Genomic DNA, 19,506 nt, shown 5'->3' with positions numbered 1-19,506 from the left:
CTACAATGTAGAAAATAGCACAAATAAAGAATCCCTTGAATGAGTAGTGGTCAACTTTTGACTGATACTGTACATCAGGCTTTTTCAGATCTGCAAAAAGTGAATGATGTAGACTTGCCCAACATTTTCATTTCATCAGCGTTGTAATTGTCAGTTGATCTGTGATATTTAAGTAAGGATCACTACATTTCTCCCTAATCTGAATCTCACTGGAGGGAACATTGACATTTTGATTTGCTGTCAATCAAAAAAACGGTTGACTTTTTATTATGCTCGCCGACCATACCAAGATATGGGTTCTTGAACATTATTGTTCCTATGAGACGTTTATTAGACTTGCCTAAAAGCCAAGGTGCATGTTTCAAACAGCATTTTATATTACATCATCTTGATGGCTTCTGCTGCCAGGCTAGTCACTGCAGTGTAGAGTTGTCAGGAAAGTGTACTGTGGGGCCTGAGTGACGGTTGTGAGGTTGTGTTTGGAGCTGCAGTGACTTGTCCAAGGACCCTCCGTAGCCGAGCCGTGCTCTGGCGACACCACCATGCCTGTCGCCTGCAGGTCGCAGAAGGCGATGGATGTCGCCTGGGATGTCGTGAACATGTAACATTCATGCTGAATGAGAAGCCTTGTCAACTCCAATAAAGGTCGAGGCAGGAGTGATGGAGTGGGAGGTCTTTAGCCAAGGCCGGCCTCATTCAATCTCAATGTGGCCCTGCGTAGTGCTACTGAATCTTTCATAACTTGCGTCTCTCTTTCACTCTCTCGTAGTCATGATCATTCATAACATTGGTGGTATTATGTACTTGGTCTGTCCTAATACTTTCTCATCCGTCTTCAGCTGTACAAGGGCCGCATCAACGCTACCAGCCATGTGATCCAGCACCCCATGTACGGAGCAGGGCACAAGTACCGCACTCTCCACCTCCCTATCTCCACCACCCTGGCTGAAGTCCTGGACCGGGTGTCTGGTACGTCTGCTGCCCCTACCCATCTGTCACTATTGATGGGAACTGAGTTATGTGAGACGCACTGCGTCCAATTTTTCTTTGTGCTGTTTTAAATAAATCCTGTCTATTTTCTAAAATAGTCGTTGGGGCCCAGTCTCTCTCTAAACTAACCCGGCCTGTTCCCTTCTCCTTAAGGGGATGATGTCCACACCTATAATCTCAGTGAGCATATAGGCAATGTCCATTAATTTGACAAGCATTTCACTGCACCTGTGAAAACACCTTGCAAGTCTGTGTACGTGACCGGTAAACTTTGATTAGTGATGAACAGCAGGTGAAGTGTGTTACGCAACATTGATGGGGGAATTACTTTAAATATTTTTCCTCGTAGCCTCATCAGCCTCCTCAATATTATGTGGCCCACAGATAAAGTGGAGCAGAGTGTCCCTTGCCACTCAGACAACCCCTCCTCCGACAGCCACAGACACACGGGATTTGAATGGCGGGGGAAACCCGCTCTCCGTACGCCGCTCTTCATTCAAGCATTTTATCCCCTCTCACTGGGTCCTTAAATGATTTAAAAGGCAGCCATATTTGAAGTTAATGCACCATGTCAGCACCTCGCACATTGTCGGACACACACACACACACACACACAATCTCCCTGGGCATAAACATTGACCTTTTCAGGCGACTGCTGGGTCCACTCACATCTCCTCATTAGCGTGAGTATGGAAGAGCGTCTCGCCATATTATTTTCCCAGCAGGTGGAGATGAGCGTTCCGATTAATGGCTACGGAGTTGATCAGCTGGTGGCAACTGCGTTTTAGAGAGAACATCAGTTGAAACGTACGCTTAACCCCCGTACACATGCCTAGCATAGTGCCACTTAAATCACACACCCTCATTCCGGTCTTTAACCCGGCTGGTCCACTCTGTGATTGAAATAGCCCTGCGTGAGCTGACGCACTGATTTATTTGTATTTATTTTGTTGGCCTTTTCCAGAAGTCCCAGAGTTATGTAAGAAGCACTGAATCCAATGTTTTCTTGTGCTCTATTAAATAACTCATACATTTCCTAAAATATTCGTTGAGGCCCAGTCTCTCTCTCTAAACTAACCCGGCCTGTCCCCTTCTTCTTAGGGGGGACGATGTTCGCACCTATAATCTCAGGGAGCAAATAGCCTATGTCCATTCTAGATTAGAAATGCCCTCTTAAAAACATGCATCCCCCCCTCAAAACATGATCAAACAGTAATATAAACCCAGATGGGAGAGGTGTTAAATTTAAGGCATTATCTGGTTGTCAATGTCAAGCGCGTGTGGTGGTGAGCTCCAGCTTTGTGACGGCATGGCACGGTTAGCTGTGTGGCTATGATAAGTGGTTCTCCTCCCGGGACCTTGAGAACACCAGATGGAGGCCTGATACAACAGGGCGTTATGAGACTCTACCCAGTGAGGGAGGGGCAGGCTCAGTTAATAATACAGCCCAGACCGCTACATACAGCTAGCGCTAGCCAGGGGTCTTTTTAAAGGAGCCTGCGTTAGTGGCCCTTGGAATTGCTAATAGCAGATTATTTGCTATCTAGCCCATCTTATCTGAACTCCCAGGGAATGGAGGACTGAGATGGGCCAACGTCTCATTGATTGCGTAGCCTTGTTCGTGCATACATTAGGGTTGATGTCAATACTTGTGTGCACTGGACCAGTTGGCCACTGGCGACTGAGGCTGTACATACAGTGCCTTGCGAAAGTATTCGGCCCCCTTGAACTTTGCGACCTTTTGCCACATTTCAGGCTTCAAACATAAAGATATAAAACTGTATTTTTTTGTGAAGAATCAACAACAAGTGGGACACAATCATGAAGTGGAACAACATTTATTGGATATTTCAAACTTTTTTAACAAATCAAAAACTGAAAAATTGGGCGTGCAAAATTATTCAGCCCCTTTACTTTCAGTGCAGCAAACTCTCTCCAGAAGTTCAGTGAGGATCTCTGAATGATCCAATGTTGACCTAAATGACTAATGATGATAAATACAATCCACCTGTGTGTAATCAAGTCTCCGTATAAATGCACCTGCACTGTGATAGTCTCAGAGGTCCGTTAAAAGCGCAGAGAGCATCATGAAGAACAAGGAACACCAGGCAGGTCCGAGATACTGTTGTGAAGAAGTGTAAAGCCGGATTTGGATACAAAAAGATTTCCCAAGCTTTAAACATCCCAAGGAGCACTGTGCAAGCGATAATATTGAAATGGAAGGAGTATCAGACCACTGCAAATCTACCAAGACCTGGCCGTCCCTCTAAACTTTCAGCTCATACAAGGAGAAGACTGATCAGAGATGCAGCCAAGAGGCCCATGATCACTCTGGATGAACTGCAGAGATCTACAGCTGAGGTGGGAGACTCTGTCCATAGGACAACAATCAGTCGTATATTGCACAAATCTGGCCTTTATGGAAGAGTGGCAAGAAGAAAGCCATTTCTTAAAGATATCCATATAAAGTGTCGTTTAAAGTTTGCCACAAGCCACCTGGGAGACACACCAAACATGTGGAAGAAGGTGCTCTGGTCAGATGAAACCAAAATTGAACTTTTTGGCAACAATGCAAAACGTTATGTTTGGCGTAATAGCAACACAGCTCATCACCCTGAACACACCATCCCCACTGTCAAAGATGGTGGTGACAGCATCATGGTTTGGGCCTGCTTTTCTTCAGCAGGGACAGGGAAGATGGTTAAAATTGATGGGAAGTTGGATGGAGCCAAATACAGGACCATTCTGGAAGAACCTGATGGAGTCTGCAAAAGACCTGAGACTGGGACGGAGATTTGTCTTCCAACAAGACAATGATCCAAAACATAAAGCAAAATCTACAATGGAATGGTTCAAAAATAAACCTATCCAGGTGTTAGAATGGCCAAGTCAAAGTCCAGACCTGAATCCAATCGAGAATCTGTGGAAAGAACTGAAAACTGCTGTTCACAAATGCTCTCCATCCAACCTCACTGAGCTCGAGCTGTTTTGCAAGGAGGAATGGGAAAAAAATTCAGTCTCTCGATGTGCAAAACTGATAGAGACTTACAGCTGTAATCGCAGCAAAAGGTGGCGCTACAAAGTATTAACTTAAGGGGGCTGAATAATTTTGCACACCCAATTTTTCAGTTTTTGATTTGTTAAAAAAGTTTGAAATATCCAATAAATGTCGTTCCACTTCATGATTGTGTCCCACTTGTTGTTGATTCTTCACAAAAAAATACAGTTTTATATCTTTATGTTTGAAGCCTGAAATGTGGCAAAAGGTCGCAAAGTTCAAGGGGGCCGAATACTTTCGCAAGGCACTGTATTATGACAATTAGCATTTACTCTTTCACATGTGACTTGTTACCGAAGGGTGGCTCTAATGTGCCCCGTCTCGGTCTCTCCCCTCCATCCCTTATTCAGACACCCCCAGCATCACAGCAAAGCTGATCAACGAACAGAAGGAGGACAAGGAGAAGAAGAATCAAGAGGAGAAGGAGAAGATGAAGACCGACAGTGGTTTCCAGGACAACTACAGCGTTGTCGTGGCCTCAGGTACACGTTTTGGCTCTCTCCGATCTGTCAGCTTATCGTGGTGGGGAACTTCATCCCTTCCCTCCCACGCCTGCCAATCATTATGGCTTAGCAGGAGTAGATTAATTAATTTATCCTGTTGCACCAATTAGAGGGCAAGAATTGTTTGGCTGGTAGCTGGGCTTCCAGCCATATGTTGAGCTCCTGCACCAAATGTAAAGGGAATGATTGGTCTCTTTGTATGTGGAAATAAGTCCTTGAAAAAAAAAATATATATATATATATATATTTGTAAATGGACAAATGGCTTAATATCCCATTTCTCTTGAAATATTGAAAGTGTTTGGTAGATGAGAAGCATTAGACAGAAGTACACCTCTAGAATCACATTCCCTAGGATGTAAAAGTGCAATTTTACGTGATAAAATTACCGGTGTGTGTTTCCCTGCCAGGCTTGAAGTCCCAGTCGAAGAGAGCTCTTTCCACCCCTCCTCGTCCCCCTTCTCGGAGGGGCCGGGTGATGAGCGACAAGCTGACATCCTCCTCAGGTGTGGACCCCTCCGCCAAAACGCTCAGCGTGCCGGTCTTCCACCTCTACCACAAGCTGCTCCCAGGTACTACACACACACACACACACACACACACACACACACACAGTTGTCAGCTCCCCTCCTTCCAGAACCTCCCCCTGCCAAGGGAAGCCTATTGATCCGACCTGCTTAATGAAGCTGTGACCTCCGTCTCAGTCAATTCATTGAGCCAGTGTGTGTTGCTGGGACCCTGGGGTGTCCAGGTAAATGTTCATTTAACATTTGATACTTTCGATGTTGTTACTTTTAGACATTGTGTCAATATTGAAAATCACAGCCAACCTGATCCAAGTATTCCCAAACTCTGGGAAGATGAGCAGAAAAATTATCAGACCTGGGTTTGCAAGGACACGGATGTACTATGAGCAAAAACAGCACTCCATCCATGATGTCTTGTCTTCACATGTTGTCATTGTTATCTAGGTCACTAGCCTTCATGATACATAGCTGTCATGTATTTCCTGTCCCTCTGGGCCTGGTAGTGTGACCACAAGGCTTTGGTTCCTCACTGTGAACACTGTCTCATCCCCCCCTCCACCCCTCAGGTCAGCCCCTGCCGGCAGAGATGACACTGGCTCAGCTGTTGACCCTGCTTTATGACCGTAAGCTGCCCCAGGGCTACCGGTCCATCGACTTGACTGTCAAGCTGGGCTCCAAGGTCATCGCCGACCCGGGCCTCTCCAAGACGGACTCGTTCAAACGGCTCCGCACAGAGAAAGGTATTTTAGAGCATTCGCGTACATGCAAGCACATGCTTGCGTTCAGACATATAAACACACACACAATCTCACACTCCTCCTACCTCCCTCTGCTTCTGTCATTTTTCTTCTTGCTCTGCAGTTAGTGTGTAAAGTGAGCCCCGAATGTCTCTCTCCACGCGTCCCCTGACAGCCCATTCCACAGCGCGATTAATGGCTCTCCCCTTTCACTGCCATCCATTTCTCTGTCTGAGCGCTGGGCCTCTGTCTCCTGAGATGTCGTATGGTGCCATTACCAGTCTCTGGAACGGGTGGGCCAGTGGGAGACTCATACTCACTCCGCTCTTCTTCACTGTGTTGCGTAATAGGGCTCAGGAAGCAAATGTATATCCAGTTCTACAATGACGCTGTACACTAGTGGTGTCCAACTCATTTTGCACCGGGGGCCACATTCTTCGAGGTCTGGAGGGCCACGCTTCAAATTGTATATACACTGCTCAAAAAAATAAAGGGAACACTAAAATAACACATCCTAAAATTATCAATGGAAATCAAATTAATCAACCCATGGAGGTCTGGATTTGGAGTCACACTCAAAATTAAAGTGGAAAACCACACTACAGGCTGATCCAACTTTGATGTAATGTCCTTAAAACAAGTCCAAATGAGGCTCAGTAGTGTGTGTGGCCTACACGTGCCTATATGACTTCCCTAGAACACCTGGGCATGCTCCTGATGAGGTGGCGGATGGTCTCCTGAGGGATCTCCTCCCAGACCTGGACTAAAGCATCCGCCAACTCCTGGACAGTCTGTGGTGCAACGTGGCGTTGGTGGATGGAGCGAGACATTATATCCCAGATGTGCTCTATTGGATTCAGGTCTGTGGAACGGGCAGGCCAGTCCATAGCATCAATGCCTTCCTCTTGCAGGAACTGCTGACACACCCCAGCCACGTGAGGTCTAGCATTGTCTTGCATTAGGAGGAACCCAGGGCCACCCGCACCAGCATATGGTCTCACAAGGGGTCTGAGGATCTCATCTCGGTACCTAATGGCAGTCAGGCTACCTCTGGCGAGCACATGGAGGGCTGTGTGGCCCCCCAAAGAAATGCCACCCCACACCATGACTGACCCACCGCCAAACCGGTCATGCTGGATGATGTTGCAGGCAGCAGAACGTTCTCCACGGCGTCTCCAGACTCTGTCACGTCTGTCACATGTGCTCAGTGTGAACCTGCTTTCATCTGTGAAGAGCACAGAGCGCCAGTGGCGAATTTGCCAATCTTGGTGTTCTCTGGCAAATGCCAAACGTCCTGCACGGTGTTGGGCTGTAAGCACAACCCCCACCTGTGGACGTCGGGCCCTCATACCACCCTCATAGAGTCTGTTTCTGACCGTTTGAGCAGAAACATGCACATTTGTGGCCTGCTGGAGGTCATTTTGCAGGGCTCTGGCAGTGCTCCTCCTGCTCCTCCTTGCACAAAGGCGGAGGTAGCGGTCCTGCTGCTGGGTTGTTGCTCTCCTACAGCCTCCTCCACGTCTCCTGATGTACTGGCCTGTCTCCTGGTAGCACCTCCATGCTCTGGACACTACGCTGACAGACACAGCAAGCCTTCTTGCCACAGCTCGCATTGATGTGCCATCCTGGATGAGCTGCACTACCTGAGCCACTTGTGTGGGTTGTAGACTCCGTCTCATGCTACCACTAGAGTGAAAGCACCGCCAGCATTCAAAAGTGACCAAAACATCAGCCAGGAAGCGTAGGAACTGAGAAGTGGTCTGTGGTCACCACCTGACTTGGAGTTACATTGTGTTGTTTAAGTGTTCCCTTTATTTTTTTGAGCAGTGTATTTTCTTGCAGTCAAGATTTGCAGTCAAAAAAATCTATCATTTTCTATGCTACCTGGCTGTTTAGCGTTCATTGTGGTGATTATTAGGGAGCTGGACAGTCAAACTATGAATGTAGGTCCATTTATTTCTACACAATTTTGATTTGGAGTCATTTGCATTTGAACGTATATTGCGTTTGTTTGGCACGCCTACTTGTACGCCTTCTCTGCCTCTTGGGCCAGAGTTTACTTAAGATGGAAAACTATTATTTTACGATCATCAATTGGCCTCAATGACTTCACTGTAAGAGAAAGATGGAAATGTTTGCTGTATGACAAAAATGAGTTTGGACGAGGGAGTGGAGGCTTGAAAATGGCATGGGTGCATCAACTTCAGTATATACAGGCCAGCCTTTTTCCATCAAATCCCATTTGAATGTAACTTTGTTTTTTTGGTCCCCCTTGGTATCCCCTGTTACCTGGTATTCCTGCTTCAAAAGAAAAGCTCTGATGCTTGAAAGCTCCCAGTGCAACCTGACCACCCAATCAGATTCCACCCTCTACTTTTCAAGCCCTGCTTGTTCCCAAAGCTGTTTTAGCCATTAACATTGAGGGAAACCTTTTTATACAAGATTCATGTCCTCTGTAAATGTCACTAACATCTATATAAGATTCATGTCCTCTGTAAATGTCACTATAACATCTATATAAGATGCATGTCCTCTGTAAATGTCACTATAACATCTATATAAGATTCATGTCCTCTGTAAATGTCACTATAACATCTATATAAGATTCATGTCCTCTGTAAATGTCACTATAACATCTAAATGAGATTCATGTCTGATATAGATTTTATACTAACACTACGCTCCATGTAATGTTTTCACCTGGTAAATGTTATTAGTCACCCTTTTTAAAGATTGCGTTAGAGCAGGATTTTAGGGGTGATGCTACTAGATTTAGCCTCCCCTCTCCTAGCTTTTACGGTCAGTACCAGGTCACATATGATTAGCATGGGGAGGATACATTTTGGGCATTACGATATGACAGCCAGCCAGAGCAGTTGATGTTTTAGTTTGATGTCAGCGCTAGTAATGTGCAAACGTAGTCAAATTGTTTGGTTGCCTGGTTCAATAATCCAGTGATTTCTTTTACTGGTAAGCCTACGGCTATGCGAACACCGTCTTTAGGTGCAGTCTCAACCATATGTTGTACTAAATGCATTAAAACGGAACTAATGGCTGACAAAATAATCCAAATCTAGGTGTTTGCTCTTACAAATGTGTGTGTGTGTGTGTGTGTGTGTGTGTAGTCAAAACACATCAGATTTTCTTTTGTGTAAAATTCATTTGTCCCTGTGATTCCATACCAGTCACTCAATTCAGGGCTAAATTCAATGTAGTTTCCACTAACTCTGTGGCAAGGTATTGTTTGCTTTACACCGAAACCTACTGTAGTGCCTTTCTCTCTCTCGCTGCAGGCTGATTGTTCTGTTGTGAAGAGAGCCCATGCTTGGTAGCGCTGCTACAAAGCCCAGAGCCTGTCTCTCTTTCCGTCAGTGTGGATATTAGATTTTTTGGGCAGTTCACAGCCTATATGCCGCCCCTGGCACCCTGGGGCTAATTGCTAACGCTAGCCGCCACCACCTACTCTGCATGCAGTGGAGAGTGTCAACTCCTACCTGCAGTGCACAATCTTCTTCCTCACCTCAGTCCCACTGGATGACTTGTCCGTCCCCCTGTTGGGTGAGATATTTTAAAAGGCAACTGTCAATCAGTTCAGCCAACCCACTACTAGAACAGTGGTCTGTTAGTGGTTACCCAAGATGGGAGGCCGGTGACCTGCGTGTTATCTGCTAATGAGTCTGCCCAGTTCCAAACCCATTTCATCAAGACTGTCTTCAGCCAGACACTAACCCACCTTATTAGGTCTATCATTGTCTTCATTGAACCGCTTTCGTTTAACCTCTGTGCACACTGGAGTTCAGATAATTAGTTGAGGCGTATAGATTAGAAACGATCTGAAGCCTGCCGAAGGGTGTATATTCAGCATATTCTCTGGTCTAGGGTAAAGGAACACTTTATGTAAAAGGAATGCAGTGCATACACATTTTCAACTTGTGTATTGGTGCACATTTGTGGCGTCTGATGTGTTTGAAAGCCCTCAGCCCATTTCTCTGTGCGTTGTAGCATAGTATATGGTTCAAATGCCTTCTGAAAGTATTCAGACCCCTTGACTTTTGTTTTGTTACAGCCTTTTTGAAAATATTTGCCAAAATCCTCAGCAATCTACACACAATACCCCATAATGACAAAGCAAAACGTTTTTAGAAAGGTTTGCAAATGTATTAAAAATAAACATACCTTATTTACGTAAGCATTCAGATCCTTTGACTCGAAATTGAGTTCAGATGCATCCTGTTTCCATTGATCACCCTTGAGATGTTTCTACAACTTGATTGGAGTCCACCTGTGGTAAATTCAATTGATTGGACATGATTTGGAAAGGCACACACCTGTCTATATAAGGTTCCACAGTTGACAATGCATGTCAGAGCAAAAACCAAGTCATGAGGTCAAAGGAATTGTCCGTAGAGCTCCGAGACAGGATTGCGTCAAGGCACAGATCTGGGCAAGGGTACCAAAACATTTCAGCAGCATTGAAGGTCCCCAAGAACACAGTGGCCTCCATTTTTAAATGGAAGAAGTTTGGAATCACCAAGAATCTTCCTAGAGCTGGCCGCCCGGCCCAACTGAGCAGTCGGGGGAGGAGGGTTTTGGTCAGGGAGGTGATTAAGAGACCCGATGGTCATTCTGACAGGGCTCTAGAGTTTCTCTGTGGCGATGGGAAAACCTTCCGGAAGGACAACCATCTCTGCAGCACTCTACCAATCAGGCCTTTATGGTAGAGTGGCCAGACGGAAGCCAGTAAAAGGCACATGAGAGCCCGCTTGGAGTTTGCCAAAAAGCACCTAAAGACTCTTTGACTATGAGAAACAAGATTCTCTGGTCTGAAACCAAGATTGAACTCTTTGGCCTAAATGCAAAGCGTCACGTCTGGAGGAAACCTGGCATCATCCCTACGGTTAAACTTAGTGGTGGCAGCATCCGGCTGTGGGGATGTTTTTCAGGGACTGTGAGACTAGTCAGGATCGAGGCGAAGACGAACGGAGGACAGTACAGAGCGATGCTTGACGACAAACCTGCCCCAGAGCGCTCAGGGCCTCAGACTGGGATGAAGGTTCACCTTCCAACAGGACAACGACCCTAAGCACACAGCCAGGACAACACAGGAATGGCTTTGGATCAAGTCTCTGAATGTCCTTGAGTGGCCCAGACTTGAACCCTATCGACATCTCTGGAGAGACCTGAAAGTAGCTGTGCACGGATGCTCCCCATCCCACCTGACAGAGCTTGAGAGGATCTGCAGAGAAGAATGGGAGAAACTCCCCAAATACAGGTGTGCCAAGTTTGTAGTGTCATATCCAAGAAGACAAAGCTGTAATCGCTGCCAAAGGTGGTTCAACAAAGTACTGAGTAAAGGGTCTGGATACTTAATGTAAATATGATATTTTTTAACATTTTAAAAATAAATTAGCAAACATTTTTAAACGTTTTTGCTTTTTCATTATGAGGTATTTTGTGTAGATTGTTTCCCCCCCCCTTTATAATAAGACTGTAACCTAACAAAATGTGGAAGAATTCAAGGGATCTGAATGTACTGTAAGGCACTGTATGTACAGTAAAATGCCTGCCTGCCGACACTTACTGCGTACCTCACCTTAAATTTCCTCAGATAGCTTCCAATATCATCTCTTCCCAAAACAAATCTTTCTGGAATCTTCTGTCTCGAGATCCATTGAAACTAATAAGTGGAGGGAAGAGGTGACCCCCACTAACAGTCCTGTGAGAGGGGGAGACACGGAGAAATCTTGTAAACCCAGCGCGGAGGCTTCCAGCCCCACTAACGGCCATCCACTGAACTGAAGATGGGTACATGGTGAGATCTAGCCCCAGCCCCCTTAATAGCCTTCAACTTCCCTAAATAGGCCAGACCTTAAATGGGGTTTGTCCCTTCAACCATTTTTAGGTCTCTAGACCTCCTCCTGATTTATCATGTAGAAATCTCAGCCTAATAGGATGTGCCTTGCATAGTAAAGGTACTGGAACATTCTGAGAAATATGTTTGTTGTTGAGCAGAATTGTGAAAATCCTTGTCGTTCACAATTTGTCCTCTTTCTCGCTGATCTTATCTCATATGCTCCTCTGAAGTCTAACGATCACCTTTTTTCCCCGTGCCTTCACGGTTGCATTTGAAATGTAACAGCTCACTGGGTTGATGCTGTTTAGATATTCTCTGGGTAGCCCGGTCTCTCCTTGTGGCCCGCTGAAAGACAAGCGGTTCCTTCCCTCTCCATCATTTCTAATCCTGTTTTGAAAGTCTAGAGAGCACGGGCCCTGTTACAAATCGTATCAGTCACAACCTTGGTGACTTTATAATTCACCATGAGGGGGATGGGGAAAAATCCTTTTAGAGACTGGAGCAATTCATCATTTATTTTATTTTATTCTCCAGGAGAGATGATGTGCAGCTTTTCTTTTTTTTCCTCTTTTTTTGGTAGATGACCTATCAATCGACTGGGGCTTTTATATCATCATAAAACAGGCCAGCCGCACCGCGGAATGAAAACCATAATGGGGGGCTATTTTTACCCTTCACCCGCCGTTCCAGTTTATCATTTTTTTTAACCGTCAACAGAGCCACCTCCTGACGCGCAAACAGCGACAAGTAGCCTGTGTCCTTGAGTCTGTTTTAATCCGTGTGCACTTCATCAGGAGAGCACGTCCGTTTCCCAACTACAACCATTCGCGGGTTTATGCATTCACATATATAAAAATTGAAATGGCACTCCGCTCCCTAATGTCTGAGAAACTGTTTGTCTGTTTCTTCCCCCTTCTCCTCCCTCTCTCTCCTTGGTTGCTTGAACTTGACTAATAAATAGTGTGATGGCTCTGTTGGTTTCTCCCACTTTCTCTTGATCCTCGAATGAGGGATGAGTTCCCATTAAGTGCCTGCGACGTGAACAATTTCCCTCCCGCAGGGCGTCCCGTTCTTTACTTGTCATGATTGGTTGAGGGCAGCACACAGAAGAACGTACGTCACAGAACATAGCTAGTGTCCCAGTGGAAACCCTTCGAGAGTAATAATTGGTCTATTCTCTAACCCTCCTCCAGTGGAACACTGTGACATGCTGAGTAGCTGTCCGGAGGACGAACCCATGACCCCTGGGGACGACTGTCTTGATGCAGCCATCGATGAGTCCCTGCTGGAGACCAACCCCATCCAGTCTCCCCTGCAGGTGTTTGCAGGCATGGGTGGTCTGGCCCTGATTGCAGAGAGGCTACCCATGCTCTACCCAGACGTCATCCAACAGGTTAGACCGCCACAGATACCCTTCCAATACGTATATCACAAACACCACCAGTCAAATAACCCTTTCACAGCCTGCTTCAGGCTGTTATTTCATTGTTGTCCTACAATGTTTAGCTCATGTTTCTAGATAGTGTGTTTTATATATAGCCCATAATCTAGAGCCTTAAATTTAAAGGGACATTTCAACATTTTTCAATTTCATATTCATAATTTCCAGCACCACCCCAACATCAACAGATGTGAAAATTGCGCATTTCTATTTTTTGTATTAACAAAGATGGAGTAAGATTAGTGTTTCCAATGATGACATTGGTGTGCATCGTGATTTTTTTTGTTGCTCATTTAAAAAAAAGATGCATTGTCTACAAATTGGTTGTCATTGGAAACACTTATCTTCCTCTATCTTTTTACCACACAACATGTAAACGCAACATTTTCACATATGTTGGGGTGGTACTGGAGATGATGAAAAATTATGGAATTTCCCTTTCAGAAATTAAAGTTACCTTTCATATATAGAACATTCCAATGCGGATCTGCGGTTGCCAAAGTAATGACATGTCTTTACTGTTGGCCCAGCTTATTGAGAGGCATGGCAAGTCACTGGGTTTGCCATTCAGTCTAAATTCGTTTTTGTCTCCTCTGCGCTCCCCCGGGTGCTACATCATGCCTCCTAAATGAAAGTAAATGGATACTTAAACAGTAATTGAGAGAGCACAGTGACAAGGTGAGTAGCTGGAATGCATTCTGAGAGCTGCCAGGTACTAAATCTGTTTTCTTTTTGTTATTTTCTCCCCCCTTCCAAATTGTTGCAGCAAATTGAATTATTCAGGCAGTCTCCCAGAGCTACTGGTGGTTTGAAGCAGACGCCCCACGAGGGCTACCAAGTGAGATTATTTGTTTTGTACTTAGCATTGTGATCGATATGAATCATATACATGACTGGTCGTTGGTTGGTTTACCATAACCCTTTCTCAACAGGATATTGCATCCATTCTTAGTTTAACCCTTTTCTCTCACTGGATAGTGTTTGCTGGGCACGCTCTTAATGCTGTGAATAATTGAAGAGTTCTGCTCTCACCCTGAGCAAGACTATTAGCAAAGTCAACTTAAGGCATCGATATTGATGCAGGTGATGCTTTTCTGTTTACCCAGGACTGACTGTGTAGTGTTTTCTAATAGGTTAGCCAAACAGCTCAGGTCGATGCCCTTTGACCCACTGGTATTTTAGCTGTTTAATCACAGCCTGTTCCTGGACATCCACTCTGACTCTTAGTGCAACTGAGCTTGAATTGATTATATTGATCACAACTATGCATAAAATAACTGTATTTCTCTGCAGTGCTGCAGCTCCGATACTCGCCTTCATCTTAAAGGGATATGTCCGATGTTTGCCTATGAAACCCTTGATCTACTTCCCCAGATTCAGTTGAACTCGTGGATACCATTTAAAAAAAATGTCTTATTCGCAGGGCTCTATGCCAAGTCCCCCACAGCAGCTCTATGGATCTGAATATCAGCTGTCTAGTTCCATATTCCCCCTACTACCCTCAGTGCCCAAACACAGCACATGACCTTCAGATCCCATCCGAGTCAGCACATCTGTCAGCATTGTCCTCTAACCGCATTCTAACCCTGGCTCGTCCTGTGCAGGTGAGTCCACCGGTGGTGCCTTCCACCACGCAAGAGAAGCCCAAGGACAGCGACCAGTTTGAGTGGGTCACCATCGAGCAGTCCGGCGAGCTCGTGTACGAGGCGCCAGAGACCATGGCCGCCGAGCCGCCGCCCATCAACAAGTCGTCAGTGCAGACCATGTCGCCCATCCCCGCCCACTCGCTGGCGGCCTTCGGTTTGTTCCTGCGCCTGCCGGGCTACGCTGAGGAGCTGCTGAAGGAGAGGAAGCACGCCCAGTGTCTGCTCCGCCTGGTGCTGGGGGTCACCGATGACGGCGAGGGCAGTAAGTGACACGACGCCTCACACAGTTTTAGACGTGGACAGGAAAACTCCTGGCCCTTTCGATGGATGATTTTCTAAGTGTGTTTGTATTTGGGGACACCATTGAGGATGACCAGGTCCCTATGCTTCTAATAAAGGAGACTGCTGCAGGTTTCCTAGTGACAAATCTTGTCAGCCCTACTTATAGCAGGTAACCCCCCCCCCCCCTATGCTCAGACTGACTATGTCAGGCAGTTGATCTTGCCAAGCTGTGGATCCAGCCGATCGATAATTCCCTGAATACATAGCGATCAGTGTCATAAAGTGGCCAACGCATGTAAATCGGCTCCTTTAAAAGCAGCCGGCCCCAAGAGCGGGGAGAAAGAGATGGAAAGAGAGATTTTAATCCCTCCATTTACAATTGAGGCACGTTTGTTCCCCCTGATGCGGCTCTTCCCCTGCAGTCCTTGAGACTACCAGTCTGCGGACCCTGTGGGTAATTTAGCCGAAGGACTCACTGGCTTGTTTAATATTGACAAGTCCTACCCTCTCATACATTACAACTCCTCCCCAGCCAGCCTCTGCCTTCATTATTGATGCCTATTTAGTTCCTCTCTCTCCTTCAGGGCCTGAAATCAACTATGTTGTCCTGCCAATGCTTTTTTTTTCTTTAGTCCTTGAAATAACAGCCCTTTAATGATTGATGGACAGCAGGCTGCCAGCTTGTTTAGTGACACTGGTCACATAGCACACCGTCAGCCTGCCATTTAGTCGGCTGTTATCTTCTCTGGCCTCATTCTCATAAGTGCTAAATCGATGTATCCATCCTTTCTGGCCATTATTCCTCCACCTCTCTGGTGGTAATCTCTCTCACCATCTCTCACACATTTATCCAGTGATATTATCAATTCTCTTCTCTGACTGACTGGGTGTTTCTCAAAATGCGTACTACTCTGCTCTGAGCACGGGAGGGTCGGAGTGTGAGTCCAAATCAGAGTATGTGAACGACGGAGGTTTCTTCTCGACTGCGTACTCCCGTTTATACATATTGTGAAACACGCATCAATACAACTTCAAGGGAATATGTATGCAAAGAAATATGATGCGCCCACGTAAAAAATGATAGTTTGTTTGTATTTAGCCCATAATCTAAAGCCTTATATCTCCAGCACTACCCCAACATCAACAGATGTGAGAATGTTGTGTTTTGTAGTTAAAAAGATGGAGTAAGATTAGTGTTTCCAATGACATTGGTGTGCATCGTGTGATTTTTAACTAATTATGAGTATGCATTGCGTAATTGCCTACAAAATGGTTTCTTTGAAATCAATGGCACCCATTATTTGAACTCTCCGACTAAGGAATGAGATGTTGCCTATTGACATCTCATATGTTGCCTAACTACAATATTTTTTCTTGATATGTTAATAAATACATGCTGTGTTAATTTTGGCATGTTTACCTGCCTACGTTACCGTAGAGCACAAACCCATAATTAGTAAATAAGGCTAACTGGCAAGCTACTACTGTTAGCTAGCCAGATAGCCACAAATAATTGTTAGCTAGCTACCAATGAAGAGTCACATCTATCTTGCATGATATTCTTTTTGTAATTTTTACCTGTTGAACTATCTGGTTAGCTACATTATTACGATTTGCATATCTAGCTGGTAGTTGTGAAACGTTTGCTTTGTGTATATCTTGTTTTGTTTATTGTTGCCGTTGTCCTGGCTGGAAGAAGGTTCAGTGAATGGAGAGGTGCAGCGTGAGGTAATACAGTAGGGGGAGTGCGAGTGCTTCTCAAATGTAATGTTTTATGCGTTCTCCACGCTCTAGTCCTCACAAGAACGTACCCAAGAGAACGTCATTGGAGAATGCACTCAGAGCATGTGTGTGGAACACGATAGTATGCATATTGAGAAACGCCCTGTCTCTCTCCCCTTCCTTGATTGGCTGTATCTCTCCCTACCTTCCCCTTAGGTCACATCCTGCAGTCTCCGTCGGCCAATGTGCTGCCCACACTGCCCTTTCATGTGCTGCGGGCCCTGTTCAGCACGACACTTCTTACCACAGACGACGGCGTGCTGCTGCGTCGCATGGCCCTGGAGATAGGAGCCATCCACCTCATCCTGGCCTGCTTGTCAGCCCTCAGCCACCATGCGCCCCGTGTCCCCAATGCCAGTGGCAACTCCTCAGAGGTGAGGCCCAGACACTGGACTTGTCCGGAACACACACCCTCACTCTCTGTCGCTCTCCTGGTGTGTGTGTGTGTGTGTGTGTGTGTGCTCGTGCTCGTGCTCAACAGAGCATGAATGAAAACACAGCTCACACACACTCATACTCGTATGTCACCGGATGTGGACAGATCTCAGCGGAAATGTGTTCTGTCCATTTGCGTTCTCTTGTGTGTTCATGATGGATCGAGGCCAGCGTCAACCTATTTTGGGTTGTGTTGACGTGGTGCTCTAGTCTAGTGTTCAGACGCTGCCTCCGGTGCGTTTGGCTTGACACAATAAAGAGGTACTCACTCTCCAGGGAGAAATGCGTCGTTTTGTCTTTCCCTCAGTGAGAGACGGGCGGTGAGGATCAGTCATGTTATGTATTACTCTATCTGGCAGGGCTTTACTCTGCGCTCTTATGCATATCGCCACTGAGCATTTGATAAATTGGGTAGTTGTTTAGTGGGAATGTTAAGAGGCAGGTCTGGCTTTGAACAGACGTGTCCTTTGTATTATTGCCAACTCCAGGCAGAAGGGAACATCATGAATAGGAATTGAATCATGGACTCTGACTGCCATGCCCATTAAATGGAGTGATTCGTCTTCTATTGGGGTTTCTGCTGGGCGTCAAGTCTTACCTCCTGCTCAAAGCCTTTCAAAGGACTCTGTACTCTTCTAGGACCTCTGAGTCTCAAAGATGACTAACGACTCGGATCAAAGACCAGATTTCACCCACCAAATTGTATCGATCACCGTATTGATTTTGGTCACTAGAAGCTTAAAAGAAACGCCTGAACTTAGACCCCCCCCCTTCATACTGGTCTTGATTAGAAGAAAAATAACTGTCGGGAGGGTCTCTTCTGCACTGTTCAACCAATCCAGCTGGGGGTGGGAGTTGAGATGGAGTGTCACCTTGTTTAATTTCAAATAGGGAAGTTTGCATCACAGGCTCTTTCCATTTAGCCTGAAAACCAGAACATCCGGTTGTTGGGGACTCAGCAGAGGCTAGGAGAAACTCAACACACCCAGCAATGCCCACTAACAAGGCTCCAAGCGCCATAGATCACAGGCCTAAACTCAGCTAAACCGCCGTAGATGACATGTTCTATAGCAGGATAGGCTATTACAGCACTACAACCCACTGTGGATTGTCTCAGCAGGCGCTCCAGTCCACACACCAGTGTGGATTTATGGAGTTGTCAGAGTTGAGGACAGATCTCCGGGCTTAAAGATTGAGCGCGGGGCCAAAGTCCTGTCACAGTGGTAATGACTGTCCTCGAGGCGGCGGGCAGTTATGTGGCCGGAGATGAGACCGTGGTCAGAGCCCGGCGGACGGTCAGTCCACACACACACACACACCTCTTCCCTGATTTGATGTTCCAGGGCTCAGTGATTAATCTCCAACCTCTTATGACGTGAGCATACCTCAGCCCCCCTATACTGCTGGGTCAGGACTGGGCTTGCTTCGACCATATACAAAACACACACAATGGCTGTCTTTGAAAATACAGTGAACTGTTCAAAAATCACAGCGGCCTCATCCCACCTACTGTTAAAAAAAATCTTTGAAAATACTGTATGGTCTCCGCTGCGCCCCAGTTGACTGATAGACTTGACAGTGATCTCTATTGGCAGAGGTGCATGTACAGCTCCATTTAGCCAGTAACATTCCCGTAACGCTTGTGTGCACGTTGGGAGTGTTCCTGCGACGTTAAAGATGCGCTGGGAGAGCGCATCATTAGCTGCTTGTCAGACAGCCCCTGCCATAGACCTTTATAGCACGCCGCGTCACGCCTGATGATCGCCAAAGCCGCTCTGTCAGAAAGGGTGCAGTCTCGAGAAGGCTAAACGTTCTTAGCTCTCGCTATGCTAACATTTTTTTGCTGGTTTCATGAGCTTATGGAATGCTATTATCTGTTGTCCAGGCCTATGTTGTCATCACAGTGGACCAGTAGGCTGAACTTTCCCCCTGCTGATTTCCTGTGTTGTGCTGATGACTTTTTCTCTGGTTCTGTCTGTCCCCAGCCAACGGTGTCCAGTGGTCATGGAGGGGGCACCAGTGAGGAGCAGCAGCTGTACTGGGCCAAGGGCACTGGGTTCGGTACAGGCTCCACTGCCTCAGGCTGGGACGTGGAGCAGGCCCTCACCAAGCAGAGGCTGGAAGAGGAGCACGTCACATGTCTTCTGCAGGTAAGAATCCCCTACGCCAGGGTTTCCCAAACTCTGCCCGTCCCCCACCCCCTGCTAGCACTACACAACTGATTCAAATAATCAAAGCTTGATGAGTTGGT

General features: G+C 46.2%; 1 protein-coding gene across 1 annotated transcript in view; it reads left to right on the top strand.

Annotated features, from left to right (window-relative positions):
• Positions 1–19,506, top strand: part of LOC115113252 (baculoviral IAP repeat-containing protein 6-like) — a 142,214-nt gene that overhangs the window by 66,262 nt on the left and 56,446 nt on the right. The window contains 8 exon segments of the mRNA XM_029640721.2: positions 840–969; positions 4,399–4,530; positions 4,962–5,123; positions 5,645–5,818; positions 12,863–13,062; positions 14,715–15,018; positions 16,977–17,194; positions 19,241–19,405. Of these exon segments, the coding sequence (XP_029496581.2) occupies positions 840–969; positions 4,399–4,530; positions 4,962–5,123; positions 5,645–5,818; positions 12,863–13,062; positions 14,715–15,018; positions 16,977–17,194; positions 19,241–19,405 (1,485 nt within the window).

Source organism: Oncorhynchus nerka, linkage group LG28 (assembly GCF_034236695.1).
Source record: "Oncorhynchus nerka isolate Pitt River linkage group LG28, Oner_Uvic_2.0, whole genome shotgun sequence".
Lineage (NCBI taxonomy): Eukaryota > Metazoa > Chordata > Actinopteri > Salmoniformes > Salmonidae > Oncorhynchus > Oncorhynchus nerka.
This window is presented reverse-complemented; position numbering and strand designations above follow the sequence as displayed.